This window comes from Manis pentadactyla, chromosome 15 (assembly GCF_030020395.1).
Source record: "Manis pentadactyla isolate mManPen7 chromosome 15, mManPen7.hap1, whole genome shotgun sequence".
Taxonomy (NCBI): Eukaryota; Metazoa; Chordata; class Mammalia; order Pholidota; family Manidae; genus Manis; species Manis pentadactyla.
The window spans coordinates 20,012,220-20,036,111 of NC_080033.1; the positions used below are offsets into that span (position 1 = coordinate 20,012,220).

A 23,892-nucleotide genomic window follows, 5' to 3' on the forward strand; every position below is an offset into this window, starting at 1 on the left:
ATGTGGACCTTTGGTCCGCCTTCCCCTGGCCCACCCTGTGGTTCTCATGGGTAATTTCTGCTTTCTGAGCTCACGACTTCCTATGTGAAGCTGCGTTCTCGTGGCCCCACAGTGCCCCGCAGGCCATGTCTTGGCTTAGAGCTGAGGGCCAGAAGGAGAAACCTTGAGCGCATTATGCTCTGTGTTCACCAGGAGGCCGCAGCTGGATGCCTGGGATGAGAGGCTGAGGCGGCATCCTGGGCACCCCTGGAGGAGAAGGGCCTCTGGGGAGACTGGGATGCAGAATGAGCCCAGTGTATGGGCATCGTGAGTGAGAGCTTGTCACCATCGAGTTGGAGAGGAAGCAGCCAACCAGGAGAGGGGGCAGGAAGTGGGGAGCCAGGCAAGTCCTTGGAGGGGCAGATTCCTGGTTGGGGCCTGAGCTTCGTCTTTCAGGACCTCACTGCTCAGCCCCAGCTGCTTTCCTTGAGGAGTTCTTTTGCTCTTTACTCTTGGCTCAGGCCATTGATGCTTAATGAGAGCCAGAGGGGTCCTCTCACCATGCGAAGGGTCCGCGTGATGTGGAGACCAAGCAAGTGCGTATGGGAAGGCAGGCTGAGTCGGGGAAGCGGGTGTCAGGGCCTTGTGGTGTGGGCAGATGTCTGAGCTTGTGGGCTGAGCTCGGAGGGGTAGCACCTGGGGGCAGAGACACGTCTGAACTTGAGCCTCACTCCCTGAACTCCTGGGTCAGTAAACGTGAGCTGGAAATCACCCCAGAACAGACAGTCCTCTCCCAATCCTCTATCTTCACCGTTTCCAAAAACAGCAGGGTGTCTCATTGATTTATTCCTCTTGGTAAGAACACGGTGTCTCAGCATCCTAGACCACCGCCTCCAGCCAAGGGGTGTGCATGTGCCCTGGGTGGAGGCCTGGTGCTCGCTGAGCTCTCAGATGCAGACGGTGGAGGCTCTCGCTTAGAAGTCTGAGTGCCGGAGATGGAGGGTTAGGACGTGGGGCTCAGAACTGTCATACTTCGGTGGCATCCTGGGTCCTGGGGCCGGTCTTAGAGGCAGGGCATAAATACGGTACTCCTTGGAACTTGTGGCCCCATTCCCATTCTCACTCATCTTTCCTTTCTTTTTACTACTCCCTCGGCTTCCCTTCTCCCTCCCTCTTTGTAGTGTTCTCCTTGCTAGAGCCTCTCACAAAGGAGGTTTTCATTCATCCATTCATTCATTCATTCATCAAATATTTAATGCATACCTGATGTGTACTGTGCCCCATGCTAAATCTGGTTTCTCTCTGCTGATCAACAGCAATCTGTGTAGGTGGCTGTCTCAGCTTCAGATGTCTTTATCCCACTGTCTGACCAACCTCCTCCCAGTAAGTATTTTGGCCTCTGTAGGAGGGGGTAGGACAGGCTGGGGCAGGCTGCCAGTGACCCCCAGAGTCAGGGTCGGCTCCCCTGCTCCCGCCCCAGCAACCTCATACCATTTTATTTCAGGAGAATATCACCATCCTTCATCAAGTTCCTCTCCAAGCCACTACTTTGTTCGAGGGTAGATTGAGCAATTAGTTAACACCTCGCAGAAAGGAAGGAGACACACTTTGTTACATGTCCACTATGGTTCAGATATTTCCTATTACCTCTACTGTCTAAAATTTTAAGTCAGTCCTCTTCCCATTAACTCTGCCAAGTAGACAGACACTTCCTTGCTCTACAGTTAAGGGATCAGTGCCCGAGGGGGGACCAGGCAGGGTTGGGGTGCAGACACAGACCTGTTTCCTTTCCCGAGTCCTCACAGCATCTGGTGGGCTTTCTGCGTCCCCTTCGTCCCTGGTCAGAAGGGCCGAGCAGTTCACGGTTGCTGCACACCTGTTTTCCCAGGAAATGGAGGTGCAGATAACAGTGGTACCTGCATCTCGGGCCACCTCCGTCTACCCCCTGGTCCTGGACGGGTCCCAGAAGGTGTGGCAGGAAACCTCTTCCTCCCGGGAGGAGGCAGCCCAGGCGAACAGAGGCCGGAGGAGGGGGAATGGCAGCGAGCCCGCTAAGCTCTCAGGGGTCTGAGGGCCTCGGGACAGGGCCTGCGGGTGACCTCCTTAGATTAAGCCAGGTCAAGGTTGCTCCAGGCCTGGGGAAGACCTCCCGGAAGTGAATCCCACACATGCAGAACGATGATCTTGGTCCTCAGTACGGAGGGAAATGTGCGGAGCAGTGACTGAAATGCAGGAATCCTCCTGTGTTTGTCCGACGACCCTCTTGTCCTGTGGGAAGAGAAGCTATTCGACGGCTTTCCCTGGTGGAACCTAGTCGGTGGCTCTCTCAACACGCGGAGTCAGGGAAGAGCGCGGCCAGGAGGTGCCGGGAACCCTTTTCACCTCCCTGTGACCCTTCCCCCCCCACACCAGCCCCCTGCTGTCCACTCAGACCCTCACTGCTGGAGATTGGGAAACCTTCCCACGGCCCCGGCTGTGTGTCCCCCTCTCTCCCCCTCCCCTGCCAGTGTCCCGGCATCTGAGACGTGTGGCCCGGACTCAGCAGGGCCAGCCAGCCAGGCAGTAAAAGGAGACTGATGCCCTCCCCTCCCAGGGACATCTACCACTTCCTGGCACGCGGGTGAAATGGCCTCACCAGAGGCAGCCCTGAGCAGCGCTCTGTGAGCTAAAAACAGCAGAAAAAGAGGCCCAAATAGACATGTGAACGTCAGAAATGGAAATGGTTCACTGTGGCCCTTCCCCAGGGTCCGAGCAGCGCCCTTTCCTCCCACAGCCTCCCACCCAAACCCTTCTCCCCAGGGCCTCTGGGAAGGGGGCAGCCCCTGGCCTTTCCCTTGGGAAGATGAACAGGGAAAGAAGCTGGGCAGGAGTAGGAGAAAGGAGAAGTCGGGGAGTCGCGCTTCTGTGGACAGGGTTCTCCTGGTGGCCACAGAGCAGCAGACGCTGGTGGGAAGGCAAGAGTGGGTAAGGGAAAAACACAGGGGCTCGGGAGCCACAGAAAGAGGGGGGTTCTTCCTTGGCCGTGTCTTGGCTCTGAGAACTTTGGAAAGTTACCCTCTGCCTCTGTTTTCTCATCTGTGAAAGGGGTTCAGTTACACTTACTGTCATGGTTATCATGAGAACAGAATGTCGAGCAAATAGTAGGCCCAGATTTATTCCCTTTTCCCTACTTCCTCCTACTTAGGATCAGGGAAGGCAGCTGCTCGCATGGTGCTCTGGTCCAGAGCCTGGGTGGCACGCACGGTTGTCCGCACGGAAGGGATTTGCCTTCTGAGCTGGGCCCGTATCCAGCCTCTCTGCTGAAACGGCTCTGTTGCCTTGTGGGACTTCTCCCCGTGTCTGGGAGAAAGTTCTCTCTTGGGAGCAGGGGTACGAGGGCAGGATTCCTGATGGAGTTGGGGGCTGATTTTATCTTCCATTCCTTCTGCTGGCCCTTCCTGAATCTCACCACCCCGTTCCAGCTCAGGTACTGGTTTCAGATGACTCCCTGAAGACAAAGGGAGTGAGCCCAGGCGGTTCTCTACTGAACCACTGCATGTTCTGTGTGTCTGAAAAAGATCTGTTTGCAGATTTGGGGAAAACACTGTGGTCCGTGGGAGGCTTCCTCTCCGGGTTTGCAGAGAGCAGACGGATTTCCAGCAACACCGTCACCTGCCCGTTGCTACATCCAAGGCCCACGGAGGTCATAGCCCCCCCTCCTGCAGTGGGAGTTTTGCAGCTGCCGCCAGGTGCTCAACTCCTGGGATGTAGAGGGAAGGCTGAGAAACAGCTCCCTGTCCTCTGCTCCCTCTTGGCTGCCTGAATCTTCCAGCGCCTGAGATTCTTGCCGCCAGGGAGGAGATGGAGGTTTCTGAGACGTGCCTTAGCACCACTGGAGAACCAGAGCTCTGCAGAGCTTCTCCGTTCTCTGCTCTCACTGTAGCTGAGAGTGGGGAGCTCTCAAGGAAGCTGGTGAGCTCGCCCAGGCTGGAGTTGGGCTTAGGGGTCCAGGAACTTCCATGCTATGGCTTTCCCTTTGCAGAGGCGTGTCCAGAACACAGGAAGGCAAAAGAGGCATGGTCTCCACCACGTGGATGAGCACGTGAGGCTCTGAGAGGGGGTCTGACTCAGCCTAAGCCACACAGCTGGGAACGGGGGAGAGGGGATCCTGGAGGGGAGCCATGATTGCAGGCCCCCCTCCTGGGCTTCCAGCTGGGAGGCACGACTGAACTGTTCATGGACTTGGGGCTTGCTGAGGCCAAGCTGTAAAGGGGAATGTCTCATCCGCTGGCTAATTCCTCACCCCAACAGGGGCGTCCTGTTTCATGGTTCTCAAAAGAGGTGGCCAGGCCGGCAGCTTCGCCATCACCTGGGATCTTGTGAGGAGGGCAAATCTCAGGCCCCATCCTGCCTCCTGAATGGGCATCTCTGGGGAAAGGGCCCAGCGATCTGGGCGAGCCCTCCAGGAGATTCTGACGTGGCTTGGGTTTGAGAACCATTGTCCTCTTGCCATGCTGAGGGAGGCTGGAGTTGGGATGGGGTCTGGGGCCGAAGGGGGCTTATCCCCAACGATTTGGCTGCACTGACATGTCCTGGTGCTCTGGATTCTAATTCTGTCTCAGCTACCAGTTAGGGACACCTGACTTGGCCTTTATTTTCCTTTCTTGTAAAATAATATCAATAATGAAGAAAACACCTCGACACACCAGCATGATAGAGGAGGCGAGCATTTGCAACCCTTTACATACAATAGCTCATGGAGCGCATAAACTGGACTGTTTACTCCTCCCCCACCCATTTTCAGACGAGGAAACCAAGCCGAGATGTTTGGGGAGGTGCGCAGACCCGAACGGCTGGGGGTTCCAGGTCCTGCCGCAAGAGCCCCGACTGCCCATTCCTGACCAGCCCCTGCACGTCCGGAGGCCTTGAAAGCTGCCACCATCAGCCCGTCTCCACTCCGAGGCTGGGCCGGGACGCTCCCCTGGCAGGGCCCGGGCGTCGCCCATAGTCACCTGGGAATGACTGCACAGTAATGAGCATGTGGCTCCCTCCAGCGGTCCTAACCTCCCGTTTCCTCTCAGTGGGAGACACTTTAGCCTTCCCCTCCCAGGCCGACAAACACTCTTCCACAGAGGCCAGGAAAGAGCATCACAGGGTGTGAAGAAGGAAGCAGGTTGGAATGCCCCTGTTGCAAAGGCTGGCGCAGCAAAGGCTTCGTGTGCTGCAGCCCCGTGGCCTTGAGGAGCGGCCGCCAGCTGCTGCGAGCCGGCAGGTCTGTCTTGCTGGGAGGAGGGAATGATGGTCTGCAAGGCTTCCTCCCACAAGGCTCTGCTGCCAGGTCATCTGGGACATGGGGGGGTGGATCCCAAGAACTCCTGATAGAAAAAAAAAAAAGACGTGTGTACTCAGAAGGGAATCCCCACGCCAGCCAAAACACACGCAAAGCCTTGTAGCCACGCCCCTCTGTCCCTGTCACATGTCTCGTCGCTCAGGGGGACAGTCTGCCTGGCCCATCTTCAGCTTTCACTTTCTGACAAGGTCATCTGAGACAATCCCCTCTCCTGGCTCTGCGGTGTATCTTCATCATGTCGATACGGGTATTTAATGGGCTTCCACCTGCTGAACGATTAATGGAAGGGTCAGTGAGTAATCTCTGGCTTGCCCCTTTCGTCACCAGCTCAGGGCTGGGGCAGCAACTTTGTAGCATTCTTTCCAAATAGGTGGGAGAGCTGAGGTCACATCTTTGCTTTCTCCTGGCAGACAGACTCTAATTAGGTTGCTAAATTAGCCGAGGCAATGGCAACCCTTCTCTTTGCAGAGACCCTTGTTCTGGGGAGGTCTCGGGACCTCGCCTGCTTGAGCTCATTGTTCTTTCTCTCAGAGGGAAGGGATTTCTCAAGTAGAGGCTTCTCCCAGATAATTTTAGCTGCCGTTCAGTAGTCTCTACCAGGAAGCAGACACTTAAGGATCGCTACAGCCGTTACGCTACAGCAAGAGCCAGTGTGTGTCCCTGTGTGTGTGTGTGTCTTTCGTTTGTCGCAGACACTGAGAGCTTGTTAGAAATGCAGATTCTCAGATGCACTGGCTCGGAGTCTGTACGAGGCCCACAGGATTCTGTGACCAGAGACGGGCTGTAATCTGTCTCATGCAGCTGCAGCTGATGATGCTAGAATCCTGCGTGTCAGCGACTGTTGATTGCGTTTTCCTGCCGAAGCAGCTATGTTTTGGGGAGGCTCGGGGCTGGGCAGGGGCAGAGCTGAGAGGATCCTGGGTCGGAATCTTGGACCACTGGGTGATGGCTGGTTTCGTGCCCCCCTGGGGTGCTGAGTTCCGTCACCCTGCCGTGGACTCAGGAGAGCTCCCTGCGCTAGATGCCGGTGCCCTCCTGACCTCCTGGGCCTCTAATGGGGACAAGTGCCTGGGACTGACTGGGCCACTCTCCTCTCTGTCCCCTCCGACAGATGTGCAGCACATGACGGGGCGGGACATCGTGTTGAAACGAGAACTGGGCGAGGGAGCCTTTGGGAAGGTCTTCCTAGCAGCGCGCTACAAACTCAGCCCGACCAAGGACAAGATGCTCGTGGCCGTGAAGGTAAACCCCAGAGGCATGTGGGCCCAGGCAGGGAGAGGGCTGGCTGGGGCCGGGAGCCGGAAGAAGGGGCTCACTCCACTGGATGAGATGATGCAAACTGCCTCTATCAGAGGTCAGCGCTGCTCCAAGGCCGTGAACCTTCCTTTGGACCCAAACCGACTTCCTTTGGCTTCAGAGGTTAAGAGCCGTGGCAGGGAGGGGGTGGGCCTGAGGGGCAGCTGGGGAAGCGAGGTATATACCATGAGAGGCCCTGGTTCTCTCCTGGAGGCCCTGGGCACTGTGGGCCCCCCGCTGGCCCTCCTTCCTTCTCAGGGACTTTGTGAGATGTATTGGCCGTGCCTAGAGAGTCACTCGACCGTCTCTCAGGAATGGAGTTGGATGGTGGGGGGGTCAAGGGGCCCTAGGAGCCACCGCTCAAGGGCAGCCGACATCTCTGGGGATTGGAGGTGGGGTGGGGGTCAGGGATTGAGCACAGGGGGAACAGCCAGTGAGGCTGGGAAAGATTTTTAGATAACCCCCATGGGATCCAAGTTCAGCCCCCAGGGGGAGGCATGCCTGAGGGTAACTGCCTCCTGGCAGCTACCGATAGGTCTCTTACCCACAAGGCTTTTTGTTGCCAGGCCAGCTGTGCAGATCTGCAGCTGGGGGCAGTGGGAAGGGGCTTTGTTCCTAGTCCCCCGCCTGACACTTCCTCCAGCAGAGAGCAGCTTCTACCGTAAATCAGTGTTGGACATGGTTGGCACAAGCCAGAGGCCAGGAGCCTTGCTGACACACCCACAGGTCCCGGGAGCCGTGCTCTGGGCCATGGGCTGGTCTCCCTGTGTGCAGCAAGCAGGCCTCTGAGGTCAGCAGGGGTTACTGTTCCCCATGAAGACGCTCACCCAGGCCTGGCCAGGCCTTAGTACCAAGAGCCGCAACCAAACCACCTTCACAATGGCAGCTTTACGCTGTGAGACTTCCGGGTGTCTGGATACAGTTGCCTCCATCCACAGAGGGCAGCTGACCTCCACAGATGTGGGCTGTGCAGGCTATGGGCATAGCACAGGCATCAGAGAGCCTGGGTGGGAGGCCCAGCCCACCTCTGATTAGCTGTGTGACTTTGAGCAAGAAGCTCAACCTTTTGGGGCCTCAGGCTCCTTCTCTGTATAATAGGAAATGTAATATCTCCTCCTGAAAACTTCCATGATTCAATTACATAACATGGGAAATCCTTAGTGCCCTGCTTGGGACACAGTAAGTGCTCAATACAGAGTGGTTGGTATTTCTTGTTATCACTGTTCTTCACGTTGACATGACTGAATGTGCGCAGACATGTGGCATGCTGCCTGCCAAGCTCATGTTGACCATCTAATATAGGAGCTGCTAAACTTTTTGTCTAAAAGGGCCAGATAGTAAGTATCTTAGGCTCTGAGGGACATATGCTCTCTCTTTTAACTACTTAAATCTCTGCCCATATAGGTGGGAAAGCAGCGCACACAATATGTAAACTGGTGCCGGCTGTTTTCCAATAAATTTTTTCTTTTTACAAAAATAGGTGTTGTCTGCTGACCTTTACTTTAGAAAATCAATAAGGAGCTAGAGTATTGCCCCCATGAAAGGCTAATGATTATTATTAGTACATGTCCTGACAATGAACTTGCTCCATCAGTGTCCATAGATGTGGGACAGTCAGATGGACCAGGGATGTGGAAACGTCTTTGAGTTTGTCCCTAAACTTAGAATCTACACTTTCATGAAATTTTTCATTTAAAGGGTGACAGTGATCCACTGGGTGTTCCAGCATCTATCTGGGGATGGGCGAATGCCCTGAACATTTTTGCTCTTTCAGCAGGAAATGAAATGATGGCCTAAAACCCTGGGAAATGTTTTCCTCTGAGTGGTCTGGCATTTGGGGCAGTACCCAGATTGGGGAATGTGGAAAATGTGTTTCTGTTTTCATCCTTTTAAAAGGCTGTGCTTCTCCCCTCAGGTCTGGGAAACTTGAGGAGATGAGCGTTCTGGGATTGCACGCCGCCCGCCACCCGGTGGGGCTGCCTCTGCAGGAGACACTCATCTCCGGAGAACAGCAGAGAAATGACACGTCCTGCTTCATGTCCTCTTTGGATTGTACTGCTTTTTGCAGGCTCCTTCCTCTTCAATTTTGTTCTCATGTTGATGTAGGGTAATTGTGGACTTTCAGAAAACATATCCATGAATAACCCAAGATTAGGTTTTCTAAAAGTTGCGTTTGTAAATCAACCGGTAAGAATTTTTTGCCCAGCTGTTGCTATGGTGGAAACAAAAAGTAGAAATCCCAGCCTGTTCTGAAGGCGCTTACAGTCTGTTGGGGAGACAAGAGAATACTCATGAAAGGAATGGAGAATGGGACAAGACAGAGGGTAGCTTGTGTATATCCGCAGTGTAACGGTGACATTAAAATCATGTGATTTGTGATATTTTTAAATAGGTGATGGCCACTTTTAAAAAGTCATTTGACAAACAATATGACAGCTCCAAAGAGCTCAAAAGAGTCTCCTCTGATAGCCAAATCACTGCTAGGAATGTGAGACAGGTGTCCAATTAATCATCAGAAGAAATGCGAATGGAACCATGAGGTACCACGATACACCAACCAGAATGGCTAAATAGCACTGACAGTGCTTAGTGCTGCCAAGGATATGGAGCAACTTCAACTCTCATAGTTTGCTGGTGGGAATGCAAAGAGGAATAATTGTTTCGAAAAATAGTTTGGTATTCTAGAACATTAGCATTCTGTGTGACCCAGCATTTCTACTTCTAGGCTCTATCCTATCTACCTATCTGTCTGTTTATCTATCTATCATCTATTTACCTACAAAGAGATATGTCTAAGAATGTTCATAAAGCATTATGCATAACAGTCTAGAGCTGGAAGCAGCCAGTGTCCATCAATAGCAACATAGATATGTAATATGGTACATTCATACCATGGGAAACTATTCAACAAGGAAAATCAGTGAACTAGAGCTACTTGCGACAACATGGAAGAATTTCAAAAACACAATGTTGAATGAAAAAGGATAAATATGGAAATATATATAATGCTCTATGTATGATTCCACTTATTTAAATTAAAAAAAAAAACAAAAAACAAGCCCTAGTGTTAGGTATTCACGTTTAGTTTGTAAAAACTTTTTAAAAGAGCAAGAACCTGAATTCCATAAGTCAGGATAGTGGTTGGCTTTGGGATGAGAGAGAGCATGACAGAGGAGCGGGGCATGGGTTGGGGGGGATTTCTGGAGGGTTAGCAATATTTTATTTTCTACTTAAATTGAGGATACACTGGTGTTAGCTTTGTGAAAAATCATAGTGTGTGCTAAAACTTTTTTCTCTCAAAGATTGATCACATTCTTAAAAACACACCTAATTTATTCATCCCATAAGTATTTATTGAGCACTTACTATGTGACTGGTGCTGTATAAGATACTGGGATGGAGGAGGAAAGGAGACCTGTAGGCCCTGTGGCTCATGTCTCAGAGTCATAGAATTTAGGGCCCTGAAGGGACATTTAAGGAGGGAGGAGAGAATGTTGCCGATGATGACAGCATCTAACAGAACAGCCATTAGGGCGCTCACTACGCATCAGGCCTTGCCGTAAGTGCTGACTGCCGATTAATTTCATTCTCACAGAAATCCTAAGAGCCAGGCACCGTCACTATCCCCATTTTACAGAAGAGGATGCGGAGGCACGGAGAGAGGTTAAGCATTTTGCCCAAGGTCCCAGAGCAAATCAGTGGTGGAGCAACATTCAAATCCAGCAATGCCTTTCCTTCTAGGACGATAGCACGTGGTGCTCACCGTGCTTTGTCTGTTTTTCCTGTCTCTGTGCTGGGTTCTGGATGAATCTCAACATTTTTCCATGTCGTGAATTCCTCTTGTGGTTTTATCTAGTGTCAAGTTTTGTCCTGTCTGTGGAGGTTTCTGTTTTAACTTCAATAACCACATAATTTATTTCCAAGATACTAATTGGTTTTTAGTTTTATTGTTAATTTTATTTCTCCCTGTTTGGGCTGTATACCTTCTTGGTTATTGGAAACAATTATTTCTTCCTTCTCATCGAACATTTATTTTATTTTAATATCTCTATCAGCCTAGTTCTATAAAATTAGTTTTAGCTGAAGGAAATTCCTGTTCTGGTTATTGATAATTTTAATCATTTGTATTTAGTCCTATGTATTTTTTCAATATGTCAGAACTTCAAGTTTCGCGTTCTTTCGGGTTTGGAGAGCTGTTTTGGGAGTTCATTTTTTCCATTTCCAATTACTTTAATTTGGAGCAGGAATTTAAAACATTTGTGAAAAAATCTAAGTGCAGAATCTCAGAGTTTCATTATTTTCCCATTAAAAAAAATAGGTTTTCCTCCTATTCATAACACTTTATTTACCACTGACTTTTCACAGGTCTTTCTAAAGTATTCATCCTCAGTTTCCATCAAAACAGCCCCCTCTGTGCACTTATATTTCATTGGTTTCCCTGACATAGCATCACTTTAAGTGATGACATTATCAGATCTAATGGTCATAGTGAATTTGGAAGCAATCACAGCTGAACCTTGGTAAGCTCCTCCCTGGGACAGAAGGGTCTCTCTGAGTATTCACTTAGCAGTGAAAGTTCAGGGTCGAATGAACACCGGTCAGTATGTTCCTCAGAGATCATGGACAGTACCAGTTAATTTGGCCAGCCATGTGGATTTAGCTCAGGTGAGAGTGTTTCTGGTCAACAGAACAGCACGTGCAAAGGGCCTGAGGCAGATAAAAGCTTGAAGGGTACAAAGGATAGAAAGACTAGTGAGACTGAAGTGTAATGAATGAAGGCAGGTAGAGGAGGTAGAGGGAGAGGGGGATACTCAACATTCAGAGCCCATGACTGTATTAAGGAGTTTGGATTTTATCCTGAAAACAGCAGAAAACCAGTGGCCAGTTTTAAGCTTAAAGACAAGTGGGAAAAGATTACCTGTGCATGTGATAATTACCCATCTTCCTTCTTCATAAGTTGTTCAAGATACTCAAGCAGGAGAAGTGGCAGTGGATTTTGAGAGACTAAGAGAAAGGTCTTAGTGTGATTGCATACTTAAGTGTTGATTCGTGTGTGTGTTTGAACATTTACAAATGTGTTTTCCACACATATAAATGGGTTTCCATATATTAATGAACTCTGAAACCCAACAGCCTTTAAAATATATTCCCCTAATAAAAAAAAGGACAATGGAAGGCAATAGACCTCCTAGGCTGGGCAAGGTGAGATATTAAGTGGCTTGGAAGGAGTTGGGAGCTGTTGAGAAATTTGAATGTTCATGCATCTAGACTGCTTCCCTCCCATCCGATTACACAGCTCTCTGAAACCCAGGGCTGGGGTGGACACGAGGTCTGATGCACATAAGGTAAGATCAGAAAGGGTGATGTCTCCAAACTTTGAGGGACGAAGAAGGACGCAGGAGGGGCCAATTCTAGAGCTCTTCTTTGTGCTGTGAACACTGTGCGTAGGGCATAGCCAGGAGCCTCCCTGGCTCCCGTGACCTGTTAGCAAGACCCTGCAGCTGTGAGAAGCAATGGTTCTGTCCCTTTCCACTGGCTGGTGACCCTCTTTGAGTTCTCCAGCTCTGCAGAAGGTGTTGGGGGTAGACCTTATAGAGAGGGACAGGAGAGTCTCTGAGCTGATTTTCCTCCACACTATTCTGCTCTGGTCCTGATGGCATCAATCCCTGGGGATGGTGGCCACCCACCTGTCCCTTTGCCAGTTACACGGGGGCCCCAGGTTTGACCCAGGAGCTGGAAAACCCAGCCAAAGGCGGAGAGAGAACTAGGAGAAGGCACATGGGAAGCCTGGGAGATGGCAGTTGCTTCGTGCCTCATCTTTCAGATGAGGAGCATCTATTTGCCTCTTGTTGGAGGGCAACAGCCTTGGGGACGCTGGCTGGCACTGGTCAGGAACTGAGAACGGAAATATCCAATGGTGGCTGCTGGCTTCCAGACTATGGTAGAGGATGATTTACAGAGGTGGAGAGAGGCCATTTGGCTGGCCCCAAATCTGATCTACTTTCCCTCTCATAAATCCAGTGCTCACATAAATCTTGGTATTCTCCTATCCCACCCATACTGGGTTCCTTTTTTGTTTTTTTCTCATATTCCTCATGAAAATAAATACATCACTGGCAGTCATCCTATAGCCATGGCCCAGCCCCTGCAGCTGAGGAGCAGGGCCACAAAGAGGCTGCCTCTCTCCATGACTCGCTGCCTTCCTCCGCCCATAGCAAGAAGGATTCTCACATGTCTTTGTTCTGGCAGTAGGTGGACACACAGAAGCGTTTCCTTTATTATTGGGCAGCGTCCTGGGAAGCTCTTCTCTGCTGGCCGCCTGCTGTCCTTGTCTTTCCTGACCCTCTCCTCTGCCCTTCCACATCTTTTAACTTTGGTATACACCATTCTCTTTGGCGACCTGCCTAGGGACTAATTGTTCTGATAAATCCATTCAAGCAGGTATGTTGGACAGGAAAGGGTTCGGGCTCCAGACTAAACTATTGCTTCTCATAGGATCTTCAGCAAATGGCTTGTCCATTTTGGGACTCAGTTTTTCCAACCTATAAAATGGGAAAGCTACATTAGATAGCTTCCAACATTTTTGTCAATGGTAGACTCCTGTCATCAAACACTTTTTTGGTGAAAACTTCGAATTTTGTAAAGAATGAAAGGTGGTAGTGGTTGAGATTGAAGGAGGGCTGGATCTCTGGGTGAGAGACCGAGACTCTAGAAGCATTGCTATTGAACTTTGACCCCCAAGAGATTGCTGAGGTCCAGTTTAACTCTAAGTTTTTGTCATTTAAGGTGTGCATGTGTGCCGATACCTGGGCAGGGCTACCTCAGTTTCTCCAACTCCAGAAATGGGCAGATGGAAGCAGATGATAGCTAGGGCCCTTTTATGCTAAGAGTCCATCGTGTCTAATGTATGCTAATGACTGATAGAGGTTTGATGGGCCTCCTAGATCCAGTTTTTGCATCTTCACATTTCTGCAGCCCTGTAAGTGAGGCAGCCCTGTGGATTTCAGCTGATGGGGGTTGCTGGGGCAAAAGAAAGATCTCTAGCTAGAGAGATGCAGCCCGATCTACAGGCGAAGTCAGTCTGCTTAAATAACCAGAAAGTCAGAGAGAATGTGAACCAATTTCCCATCAATCTAGATTTGCACAAACCTGGAAACGGTGTGCAAACGTCCCTCTCTCTCCTTCAATCCCTGGTATCGTGTCTATAGAGGTAACTAAGCTGGTCAGTGGAGCAGGTCAGTGTTTGGCCCCACTTGCCTTCTGGCCTCGTGGGGAGGGTGGGAAGGCTGGAGATAGGTCGGCACCCACCTGCCCAGGCTGTGCCTCCCACAGAAATGGACCCCCCCCCTGTCCATTCTCTTTCATGGCCAGCATCTCCGTATCCCCGTGGCAGCGCCCTATCCAACATCCCTTGGAGGTGCTCAGTCTTCTGCTTTGGTCTCACCGTCTCTTCTGCTGCAGGAAAACCATATTCACAACTGATGGCTTCCTGACCGTTGCTCTGCCGTTTATCTTCCTGGGACAAGTGGCCCGGTCTGGTGCTTCCGCCTCATACCAGGTCTTCCACTCCCACAGGGGCTGAGCTGTGGCATTTTAGTGGCCACCAGACACCCACGTTTTCCGTCCTGCTCTTGGGCTTTGTGGGATGCTAAGGCTTCTGCCCGTGAGCTGCCACTCCCACGGCTGCTGGCCTGCCCACCCCCTGCACTCCCTTGAACCCCCTACTCACAGGACACACGTGCCTTCCAGAAGCCAGAGCGTTCGCATTTCTCTGCAAAGATACACTCCTTCACAGGCTAAAATCAAAGAAGAGAAATGGGCGGGAGGTGTTTTTATGTCGTCTGCCTGATTTCTGGTAGGCTATGGGCTGAGGCTAACACAGAAGTTAAAGCACTTGGGGCAGTGGTTTCCCCACTCTTTCTTGCAGCTGAGGGACCATTTCTTCAAGGAAACCTTAGGGGAGGGGGCCTTTGTCAGGCCTCCCACCTCTCAGCTCCCTTTCCCCGGCCATTTTCACTGCTCTCCCAGGAAGCCTAGGGCTCTGAGATGAACATGGTTTGAATCTCTGGCCGGTAGTCAGGACGTGGGCGTTAGAAGGTCAGTTTCTGTTTCCTCAGGGATGAAAATGTCAAAGTAGGAAAGAATCAGGCTTGGCTGTTGTGATGTAGCCTCATGGTCTCTAAACCCTGATTCAAATCTTACTTGTTGGGAACCAGCAGTATCTTCCTTACAGCACCAGGTTTCTTCCCCTGGAGAACAGAAATGGACAGAAAATGGACAGCCATCTGCCTTCTGGTGGGTAAGAACCACGTCCTGCCCTGTCTCCAGGCCCTGAAGGATCCCACCCTGGCTGCCCGGAAGGACTTCCAGAGGGAGGCTGAGCTGCTCACCAACCTGCAGCACGAGCACATCGTCAAGTTCTATGGCGTGTGTGGCGACGGGGACCCCCTCATCATGGTGTTTGAGTACATGAAGCACGGGGACCTGCACAAGTTCCTCAGGTAAGCGAAGGCTGCAGTCTCCCCCTGCTCCCCAGCCCCACCGAGCCCCTGGGGTGTCTCGCTGGAGCCAGAGGGCACACTGCCCCTGGAACACATCAGCCTGGGGACGAGGGACGAGAAGCAACCTTTTGTTCTTCTGCATCATCCCCTGAGCAGCTGGATTCAGGGCTTCGCCCCTGATTTCTGGGGTGAATAAGCTGAGGATGCTATGACAGCAGCCTGTGCCCTTCCTCCTGGACCAAGGGGGACGGGGAAGAAGAGGGGGTGTGCGATGGGGTCACGGAGGGGGCTCAGCGGACCCGCCTGCCCCCACCTGCCCCCTCCCGCTGCACGACCGTGGCTTCCCGGGCACGGCGAGCAGCTTCCCATTTGGTGCCCAGTGTTTCTGTGTCACAAGGTGAGGCTAATACCGTACACGCCTCCTGGAAACCTTCCTGCCACGGACTTTCTGCAGATGACTAAGAAGGCACAATGTTCCCAGCTTATCAGGGGATAGTGAGACTTTTAAAAAAAAGAAGACAGATTTTTTCAGATAAATTTAGAACCATGCTGTCCAGCACGGTAGCCACATATGGATATTGGAATTTAAATTGACATTACTTAAAGTTAAGTAAAATTTAAAAATTCAGTTTCTTGATCATGCCAGCTACATTTCAAGCACTCACAAGTACACACTATCCCCCGTGGCTACCATGCTGGCTGTGCCGTAGAGATTATTTCCATTGACAGAAAATTCTACTGGATAACACGGTCCTGGAAAGATTGCATTTGTTGCAAGAAGGGATTCCCCAAGCCTGGAGCAAGGTTGTCTGGATTTTGAGATGCCCTTGATGTTCCAGTAAGAGACAAACACCAGCCAGAAGTCCTGGGTGGATGTGGGGGTGCCTGCCAGAGAAGACAGCATCTTGCCATCGAGCAGGGTTAGCACATCTCTGCCTCCCACATCTCCCACCTCCAAGTAGTGCCATGAAGTCAGGGGGGCAGCCACGTGCCAGGATTCAGAGTCTAGAGTGATCAGGCCCTCTACACTTAAAGTGTGGTCTTTCCTGCCTTCTGAATCCCCTTGAATTCCACGGCTGAGACCGAGATCTTCAGAATTCAAATGTAGGCTGTTAACACTCCAGCACATTCACCCAAAATTGATGAGCATTTCCTTGAAGTGGGACACCCAACTGGGCACTGTGCTTTTGAGGAGGAAATGGAAAGGGTTGGTAGCAGATAATGACCTCTGCTTTTGAGCTAGGTTTCCAAAAATGGCCCTAAAGGAATTGAAAGTATCTCTAGGAAGTTCTAAAATTCCTGAACTCTGCTCCCCAGTGACATTTATTCCTTTCCTAGAAAACTCCATGCTTATCACAAGACAGATTCAGACTCACATTCTGACTTTGTCAGGTCGTAGTGATACAACCTGAAGCAAGATCTTAAACATTAACTCTCTCCTTAGAAAATAAGACTACTAATAACTGCTTCACAGGTTTGATGTTATGCATATTAAATGACTGTATTTGTATAATACCTGGACGAGTTTTCCACGTAGTTAGGTGTTCAGTCAACGGTAGGTAGCTACTACCATTAACATTATTGTATCAGAACTGTGAACCAGATAGTTTTTAATACAGGCACTGCCTTTGCTCAGTATTCAGGATCTTTCTCTCCCTGTCGTCCACTCCCCTGGGCCGTGCTGTATTTTCTACTAGGGCTTCTCTGTGGATTCAGCAGTGCCTTCAGCCCCAGGGGCCACAGCTGGGTGCCTCTCTGTGACACTCATGCCCAATATAAAGGAAGAGGAAGAGGCAGGGAGAAGATCCTTCCCACGGTCATATCTCCTGGCTGGTGGTTTTGAGGGGCGTGCTCCAAGTATTCTCCTGGTCCACTGGGGTGCAGGTTTGCCTGCTGATCCCCCTTCCCTGTGAGCTGATGCAGGAGCTCTCTCAGAGGGCTGAGGGACACAGGCCCACAGGAGATAATAAAATGAGCGTGTTCGTATAATACGGTGCATTTCAGTGGAAATTGAAGAAGCAGTAAAACAGGCCAAGGCCTTGCTGTGCCCCAGGGCTCCTTGGCTCACACCAGCATAAATAAGGGCCGTGGGTGTGGTTACAGCTCACTGGGCTTTCAGAAGAAAAGAGTGAATTCTAAAAGCGACTGGCATGACAGGACGAGGTGGTTGGATGACAAATCCAGGCCCTTGATTCGGGTTGGAGTGGGTGCTAGCCTCCCCAGGCCTGTGCGTCCTGGTTACTGGATTTCTCCATCTGGGCCCGCCCCCAACAGAAGTTACGCAGCCCCAGGCAGAATGACGGGAGAGGCTGGGAGTGGGACGACAGAGTCTGGCTGTCCAGAGATGTGCCAGTGACGTGGGGGCAGGGCCAGGAACCTACTTAACAAGCCCTCTGTGATGCTCCTTAGAGTGAAAAGCTCTCCTCTAAAGCCACGTGGCTGGTTTCAGTCTGCTTTCTGATTTACTCATATGGCCACTCTGGGACTTCTGTGACCTTGGCCAGGTGATTGGATCATTTTGTAACTGTTTCCTCGTCTTAAAATTGGGGTGGGAGGACTAAGTGAATCGATATGTTTAAGATCCTGAGAGCAGTGCTTGGAACATGGTACGGGCTCTGTAAGAGTTAGTTGTTTCATGAATTATTCTACAATAGACATCTAGAACTTGGGAAACCCCTGGATAGCAGTAAAATATTTAAAGGAGTAGCTTTATTCCCCGATCCCATATCTGCACCATCTTCGTGGGGATTTTACTGTAGCATTTTACCCATATCCACACTCATAATTTTGGGTAGTAGAAATAGGCCACAGGAGGCTGAGAAGGGAGATTTCATCGGTGTCTGTGACTCTGTGATGCGTTCCACAGAAGAAGGACTCGTGAAGGCTGTTCCTACTGATCTCCTGAATTCTCTGCCCCCACCCCTTCCCCCCTCACCCCTCACAGGGCCCATGGACCAGAAGCTATGATCCTCATGGACGGGCAGCCATGCCAGGAGAAAGGCGAACTGGGGCTCTCCCAGATGCTCCACATCACCAGTCAGATTGCGTCGGGCAGCACTTCGTGCACCGGGACCTGGCCACCAGGAACTGCTTGGTCGGAGCCTATCTGCTGGTGAAGATCAGAGACTTCAGCATGTCCAGAGAGGTCTACAGCACTGATTACTACAGGGTAAGGTGGCTTTTCCTGCTGCAGGACTCAGCGGCCGAGCTAGCACCGTGCTTACGTGTCTGCATCATGTCCGTTAGCCCTGTCACTCTGGATCACGCACATGCACACCCACACCCAGGTTTTCCTGTGGCCACCACTGTATTTTGACTTACCTTCTTATTATTCTCTCGATAGTTCACTCCTTCCTTCCTCCTGGACATTTAACTTAACCATATCCTTACACTGCACTGACATGTGCCTTGTGTTCTCACTTGCATTAATATTCATTCTCCATGCAAACAGACTCATATATATATGTGTGCACCCAAGGGCACACATAGACAAGCTTAGCTTGGTTCTACATTTTAACATCTTCCAACTTGGTCCCCCGTCCAGCCTCACCCACACCACTTTTTATTCTCTGAAGTTACCTGGTTGACTTGTCTTGTCTTTAAAGGTGGATCTTGATAAGAAGGCAGAACCCAAAGTAAAAGGGCTAAATGTCCAACTAATGTATTGCTGACCAGAACTACCCCAATGATTCAGGAAAGATGAAGCAAGAGAGGATGTTCCTGTTGCCAGCTTTGGAGGGAGGTGCAGGCTGGCCTTAGAAAAAGCCTTCTGATCACAAGAGGGGAACGTCACATTCAGTTTCACTCCCACACAGTTGTTGACTTTTTTCATAACAGGTGTCTTATTTTTCACCCAAAATTATTTTTTCCTTAGTCTTTGGGAATCTCTGTGTCATGGATCACTGAGTAGTTCTGACAGTCTTATTATTGCCAGGGAAAGGACCAGTGGGAATTTATCCCCGAAAGGGGAAATGTAGGTACATCCTGAGATACAGAGATGAGATAATTTCTGCAAACTGATTGGGAGGCAGATGTCTGAAAAATATGGGAGATTAACTTTGGGGACCTTAAATGTGTGAGGCATTTGGATAGGGCATATAAGGAGAGGGTGGGGTGATGCTTTGGAGGTCGAGAGGCATGGTAGCTGTTTGTCTCATCTTTGTAGGGAATGAATGATCATAATGTGGGTTAGGATCCAGGTATGACTGTCCTGTTAGCCCGAGCGTGGTGGACCAGGAGGCTGGGCATTTGGAGCTGACATCTACAGATCAGTCATATCTGGGTGCTCCTGATGGCTTTGCCTGATGACATGACCCAGACTTTAAAACTGGCCACTCAAGACACTTCACTTTAGCTATGGCCTGAAGAAAAGTGGCATGTTTGAGAATGGCCCTTTGTGATTTTCTCATAGTGGCACAACTCAAGGACGACAGATGATAGACCATCATGAGAGGGTAAGAAGCCAAGTAGACCAAACAGTGGGGAAGGTGAATGTCTCCAGTGAACTGGGCAGTTTCTTGAACCACCCAAGCTGTCCAAGACCCCCAGATCTGGAGAAGGGAGTGCAATGCAGCCATAGCCACAGACTGATGGCCAGGGCAGACCTGCCAGGAAATGTCAAAACAGAGTCTCTCTTTAGCATCCAGACCAATTTTTTTCAGTCATTTCCAAGAAAGGCAGTGGTGTGGTTACTAAGGGGCCACAGATCATAGATTTCTTGAGTCTAGCTGGAACCGGCACCGTTTAATTGCCTTTGCACTCTTGTGTAATGGGGTTTACTGACCTGTCTGGCTGAGCTCAAATTTATCTTGGTGTTGATAAAAGCAGGGAATGCATCATTCATTGTTTGTTCCATGTGAGGATGTTTAGATATACCAATCTGGCCTCTCCTGGCTTGACCAGGGTCTGACCAGACTGTGCACAAACTCAGTTTTCAAACTTGCTTCAGGGAGTGCACTTAGGATTTCTTGATTCTGATTTAAAAGATAAAAAAACAAAAATGATCACATCTCCAAGCGATACTGTTCTTGCTTTAACGACTGCGAACTGTTGCTCTGGACTCCTGGAGAGCTGTAAGGAGTCAATCCATCTCGTGTGTGTGGGCTCCAGGGCAGATTGGAATTTAAGGAAGGGAGAGTGAGGTGGGAAGACATCCACATTCCAGGTGATCTGCAGTTCCTTTTTTATGAGTTCTATACCAGGTGTAAGCTGCGACCATCTGGCTTGAAGACGTATGTCTTTGGTCCCAAGGAAGCATGAATTTAAGAAAGGATGGCTATTGCAATAAAAACACCATTGTGCACCATGGTGCCCACTGGAAAACTGCGTTTCCCACCGATGGTGGGTAGGCATCATACTGTCCATATTCAAAGAGCAGCTTGGGCCATATCTTTATGTTCAGTTGCTCACAGCGTCCTAATGTATACACAACTCCCCCCGCCCCTCACCGTCTGCAAGACAAAAGACAGAAGTAGATTTGCCAGAGGTCACATCAGTAATGAACCCTAAAGTCTTGTTTTCTGTATGGGAAGACATCGGAATTCTGTATTTGGATGTAATCTTGTTCACATCCTAATACCACCATTAGCAACCATGGGACCTTAATACATTTTTCCTAATGTTTATTTAACTTCCCCATTTTAAAATTGAGGGCAAATATGGTCTCTCAATGGAGTTATTTTGATGTTAAGCAAGTTAATTTGTGTAAAGAGCCTAGAATACAGCATTTACAGACAAGCTATTGTTTATATTGTCCTCCTTAGTTCTGGTCACACCCAAGGCAGGAGAATCGCCTGAATAATCTTATTTCCAGATGCAATTCTTGGGTCAGAGATAGGGATCTCCTAATCACTGGGAAATAAACTGAAATCAGGCAGCTGCCCCAAAGTAGCAGGACCTTTAAACGGACCACCTCTGGAAAATCTTCTTCCCAAGGTTTGACCTTAGATAGGAATACTGGGTCATCAGTACTTGCCAATTATGGTCAGTGTTTATATAGTCCTGCTCTCGATTCTTAGAGTGGAGTGCAGGCGATTTGTGAACGATTTTTTTGTTTGGTACACTGGCTGAGGCGCAGGGGAAATGAGTGATTTCTTAGACAGGAAGAGCACTGAAGGATTCTCCCTGCAAGCTGACACCAAAACAGGGACATTTGCATCTCTCTGCTGTTGTAGGTTACTGAAGACTGCTGGGCTTGGGAGTTTGCTGGTTCCTGGTGCCTAACACAGCTCAATGCAGATAATTTAGGCACGCATGCATATGTGTGTGTGTGTGTGTGTCTGCACTCCCCTGCCTGATGCAGATTCCAGGGCGTGTCTACAAGAGCCAGGGAAGAGACAGAGATAAACTCCTCCTTATATTCCTTCTTTATCATTTTTAATTTTTTAAAGAGGTGCCATCTGCCTCTTGCCTAAGTGATATGCAAATGATCTGCAAAGATGAACTGCCTAATTTCCTGTTACACATTTAGATAAAGAAAACAAACATCTCGGCAGCTGAGTGTCACAGTGGTTTGTTCTCTATTCTCAAGAGAGATGACAGATACCTTCTCCTCCTCTGGGTCACTGACTCCATGCTTCTGAGATCACCTTCACACTGGCTTTGACAAGTGGGGCTTTGGTGCCATCATGCTGTTCCCAGAACATGACACAACAATAAGAGATTAGAGGGGAAATCTGGAATTAAAGTGTTGAGACCCAAAAGAGGAAGAGGTTGAGATTCCAGAATAAAATATTAATGTTTTCAGATCTTTCATTTGGAGGGGAGGTGATGTGCTCAGACACAGGAAGAATGGGATGGCAGAAGGGTCAGTGTTCTGATCCTATTGATCCAGGGCTGGGGGTGTGTCTCCCTGTTTGCACTGTTCTCTCTGTGCCTGGCACAGTGCCTATGACTTGGTAGACACCCAATAAAAATACGAATGAATGAATGGAGTCATAATGGGAATTGGGAGTTAGGCAGGAAGTGGATTAGGGCAAACCACGAGGAACCTGGCAGGCAAACACATGCCCACCTAGGAGAGGTGAATCCTTGGAGATGATGTGGAACTCCGTTATCTAAGTAAGTTGAAGCACTGTCTGGAGACAATGTTTAGGGGAGGCAGTTGAGTGATGGTCTGAGTCAGGGATGATTCACTTGAAGTCAGAGTGGAGTCTTGGTGGGGATGGAGTCCAGGGGATGTGAAGGAAAGGATGCCATGATCCAGGCGACACACCTGTGGGGGACCTAAGGCAGTGTGGAAGCTGATGGCGAGGCCCTGGGTTCTAAGCTGGAGATTGTGGGTCAGGGTTCCTGGAAACCCCTGACAGGAATGACAGTAGTAACCCTAGGATGTGGGAATGATTTAGAACAAGCTGATCTGACTGGCAGTATATTTGATTTTATGGATGTCATGCGCGTTCGTGGCAGTGATGGAAAGACAAACTCTGTTACCTACACTGCCTGGGGTTGAATACCAGCTCCTAAAATTAGTGGTTATGTGGCCTTGGGCAAGTTATTTAGCCTTTCTGTGCCTCCAACTGTAAAATAGGGTTCATAGCCCCTATCATATGCATTTGCTGTAAGGATGAAGAGTGAATAAATATAAGGCTCTTAAGATAATGAATGCTTGATAAACATTAATTACTGTTAATTTTATTGGAGCTAAAATACAGATGTCTTCCCCAATTCCAAAATGGACATTCTGAAGAACGCTTACTAAGTGTACTAGCAAAAGTAGGCCGACTGCTATAGCAAGTAGATGCAAAATCTGTAATGTTTCCAACACAGATAGGTCACAGAGCAGTGTGAACAGGGGCACTTGGGGGAGAAGCCTTCCTCCACGTGGTCACACGGGCTGACGGAGCTCTACCCTCTTCTTTGTGTGGCGCCCATGGTCACTGTAGCCATCCATCCTCATTCCGACCAGCTGGAAGGGGAAAGGGACGGGAAAGCGCACATGTGGGTAATGGGCCAGATCTGGAGGGGGGCCTGGCTCTTCCCCTCATGCTAAGAACCCAGCCACGTGCGTGATTTCACTGCTTGTGAGGAAGGCTGAGACATGGAGTGTCCCCAGGCCGAAGAGGAGAAACTGGCTCATAATGAGCAGCTGGCAGCCTCTGCCATAGTATGGGTGAAGAAAAACTCCTCTCTTTCCACCATTCTATTCCAATGGTATATCAGCCCATGGCTGGTGATTTATCAGGAAGTTGGGACAAGATACCCTTACTTTCTACTGCTACCCCACCCTGGTCATGGAGCTGGTTATCCTGAGATGCCCCTTCTGTCTCCTGCTTGCAAGCTCCGAGTGTCCCATTGCATTTGTAAGCCATGGGGGAGCTTGGCTCCACCTGCCATCCTGGTGCTTTGGTTCATCCCCCTGGAAAGCAAAATGGGCATCCCCACCAGGAAACACCTCCAGTGGGTTGGCAGGGGAAGGGGAAGGGAATCAAAGGGAGTCTAAGGTAATAGAAAAGAGAATACATCCGGGCAAAAAACAGGAAAGATATACACACTGAGAAGCTTCTAATCTAAATCCACGGTGGTGGAGGAGGTCTCCAGAAAATATTCCAAATTCTAGCTGACGATGCTCAGGGCTCTTTGAAGCAGGGTTGTGATCTTGACTGAAAGCCCAGGTTCTCAGCCACTGGAGGGTCCTAGGGTGGGCTTCAGGAACTCTAAGACTTCCTGAAATTGTCTGAGCAATGTTTCATGTTGGGTACTTTGATGTGGTTTTGATTTTGGAGGGCTGAGAGCTTTCAAGAGAATCCCAAAGATATCTAGAGCCCATGGGCTTACTGGAAATGGGTG

The 23,892-nt window shown here is 49.9% G+C and overlaps 1 protein-coding gene across 1 annotated transcript in view; it reads left to right on the top strand.

Annotated features, from left to right (window-relative positions):
• Positions 1-23,892, top strand: part of LOC130680964 (epithelial discoidin domain-containing receptor 1-like) — a 121,843-nt gene that overhangs the window by 78,708 nt on the left and 19,243 nt on the right. The window contains 4 exon segments of the mRNA XM_057492857.1: positions 6,420-6,550; positions 14,933-15,105; positions 18,050-18,156; positions 18,159-18,274. Coding sequence (XP_057348840.1) covers positions 6,420-6,550; positions 14,933-15,105; positions 18,050-18,156; positions 18,159-18,274 — 527 coding nt within the window.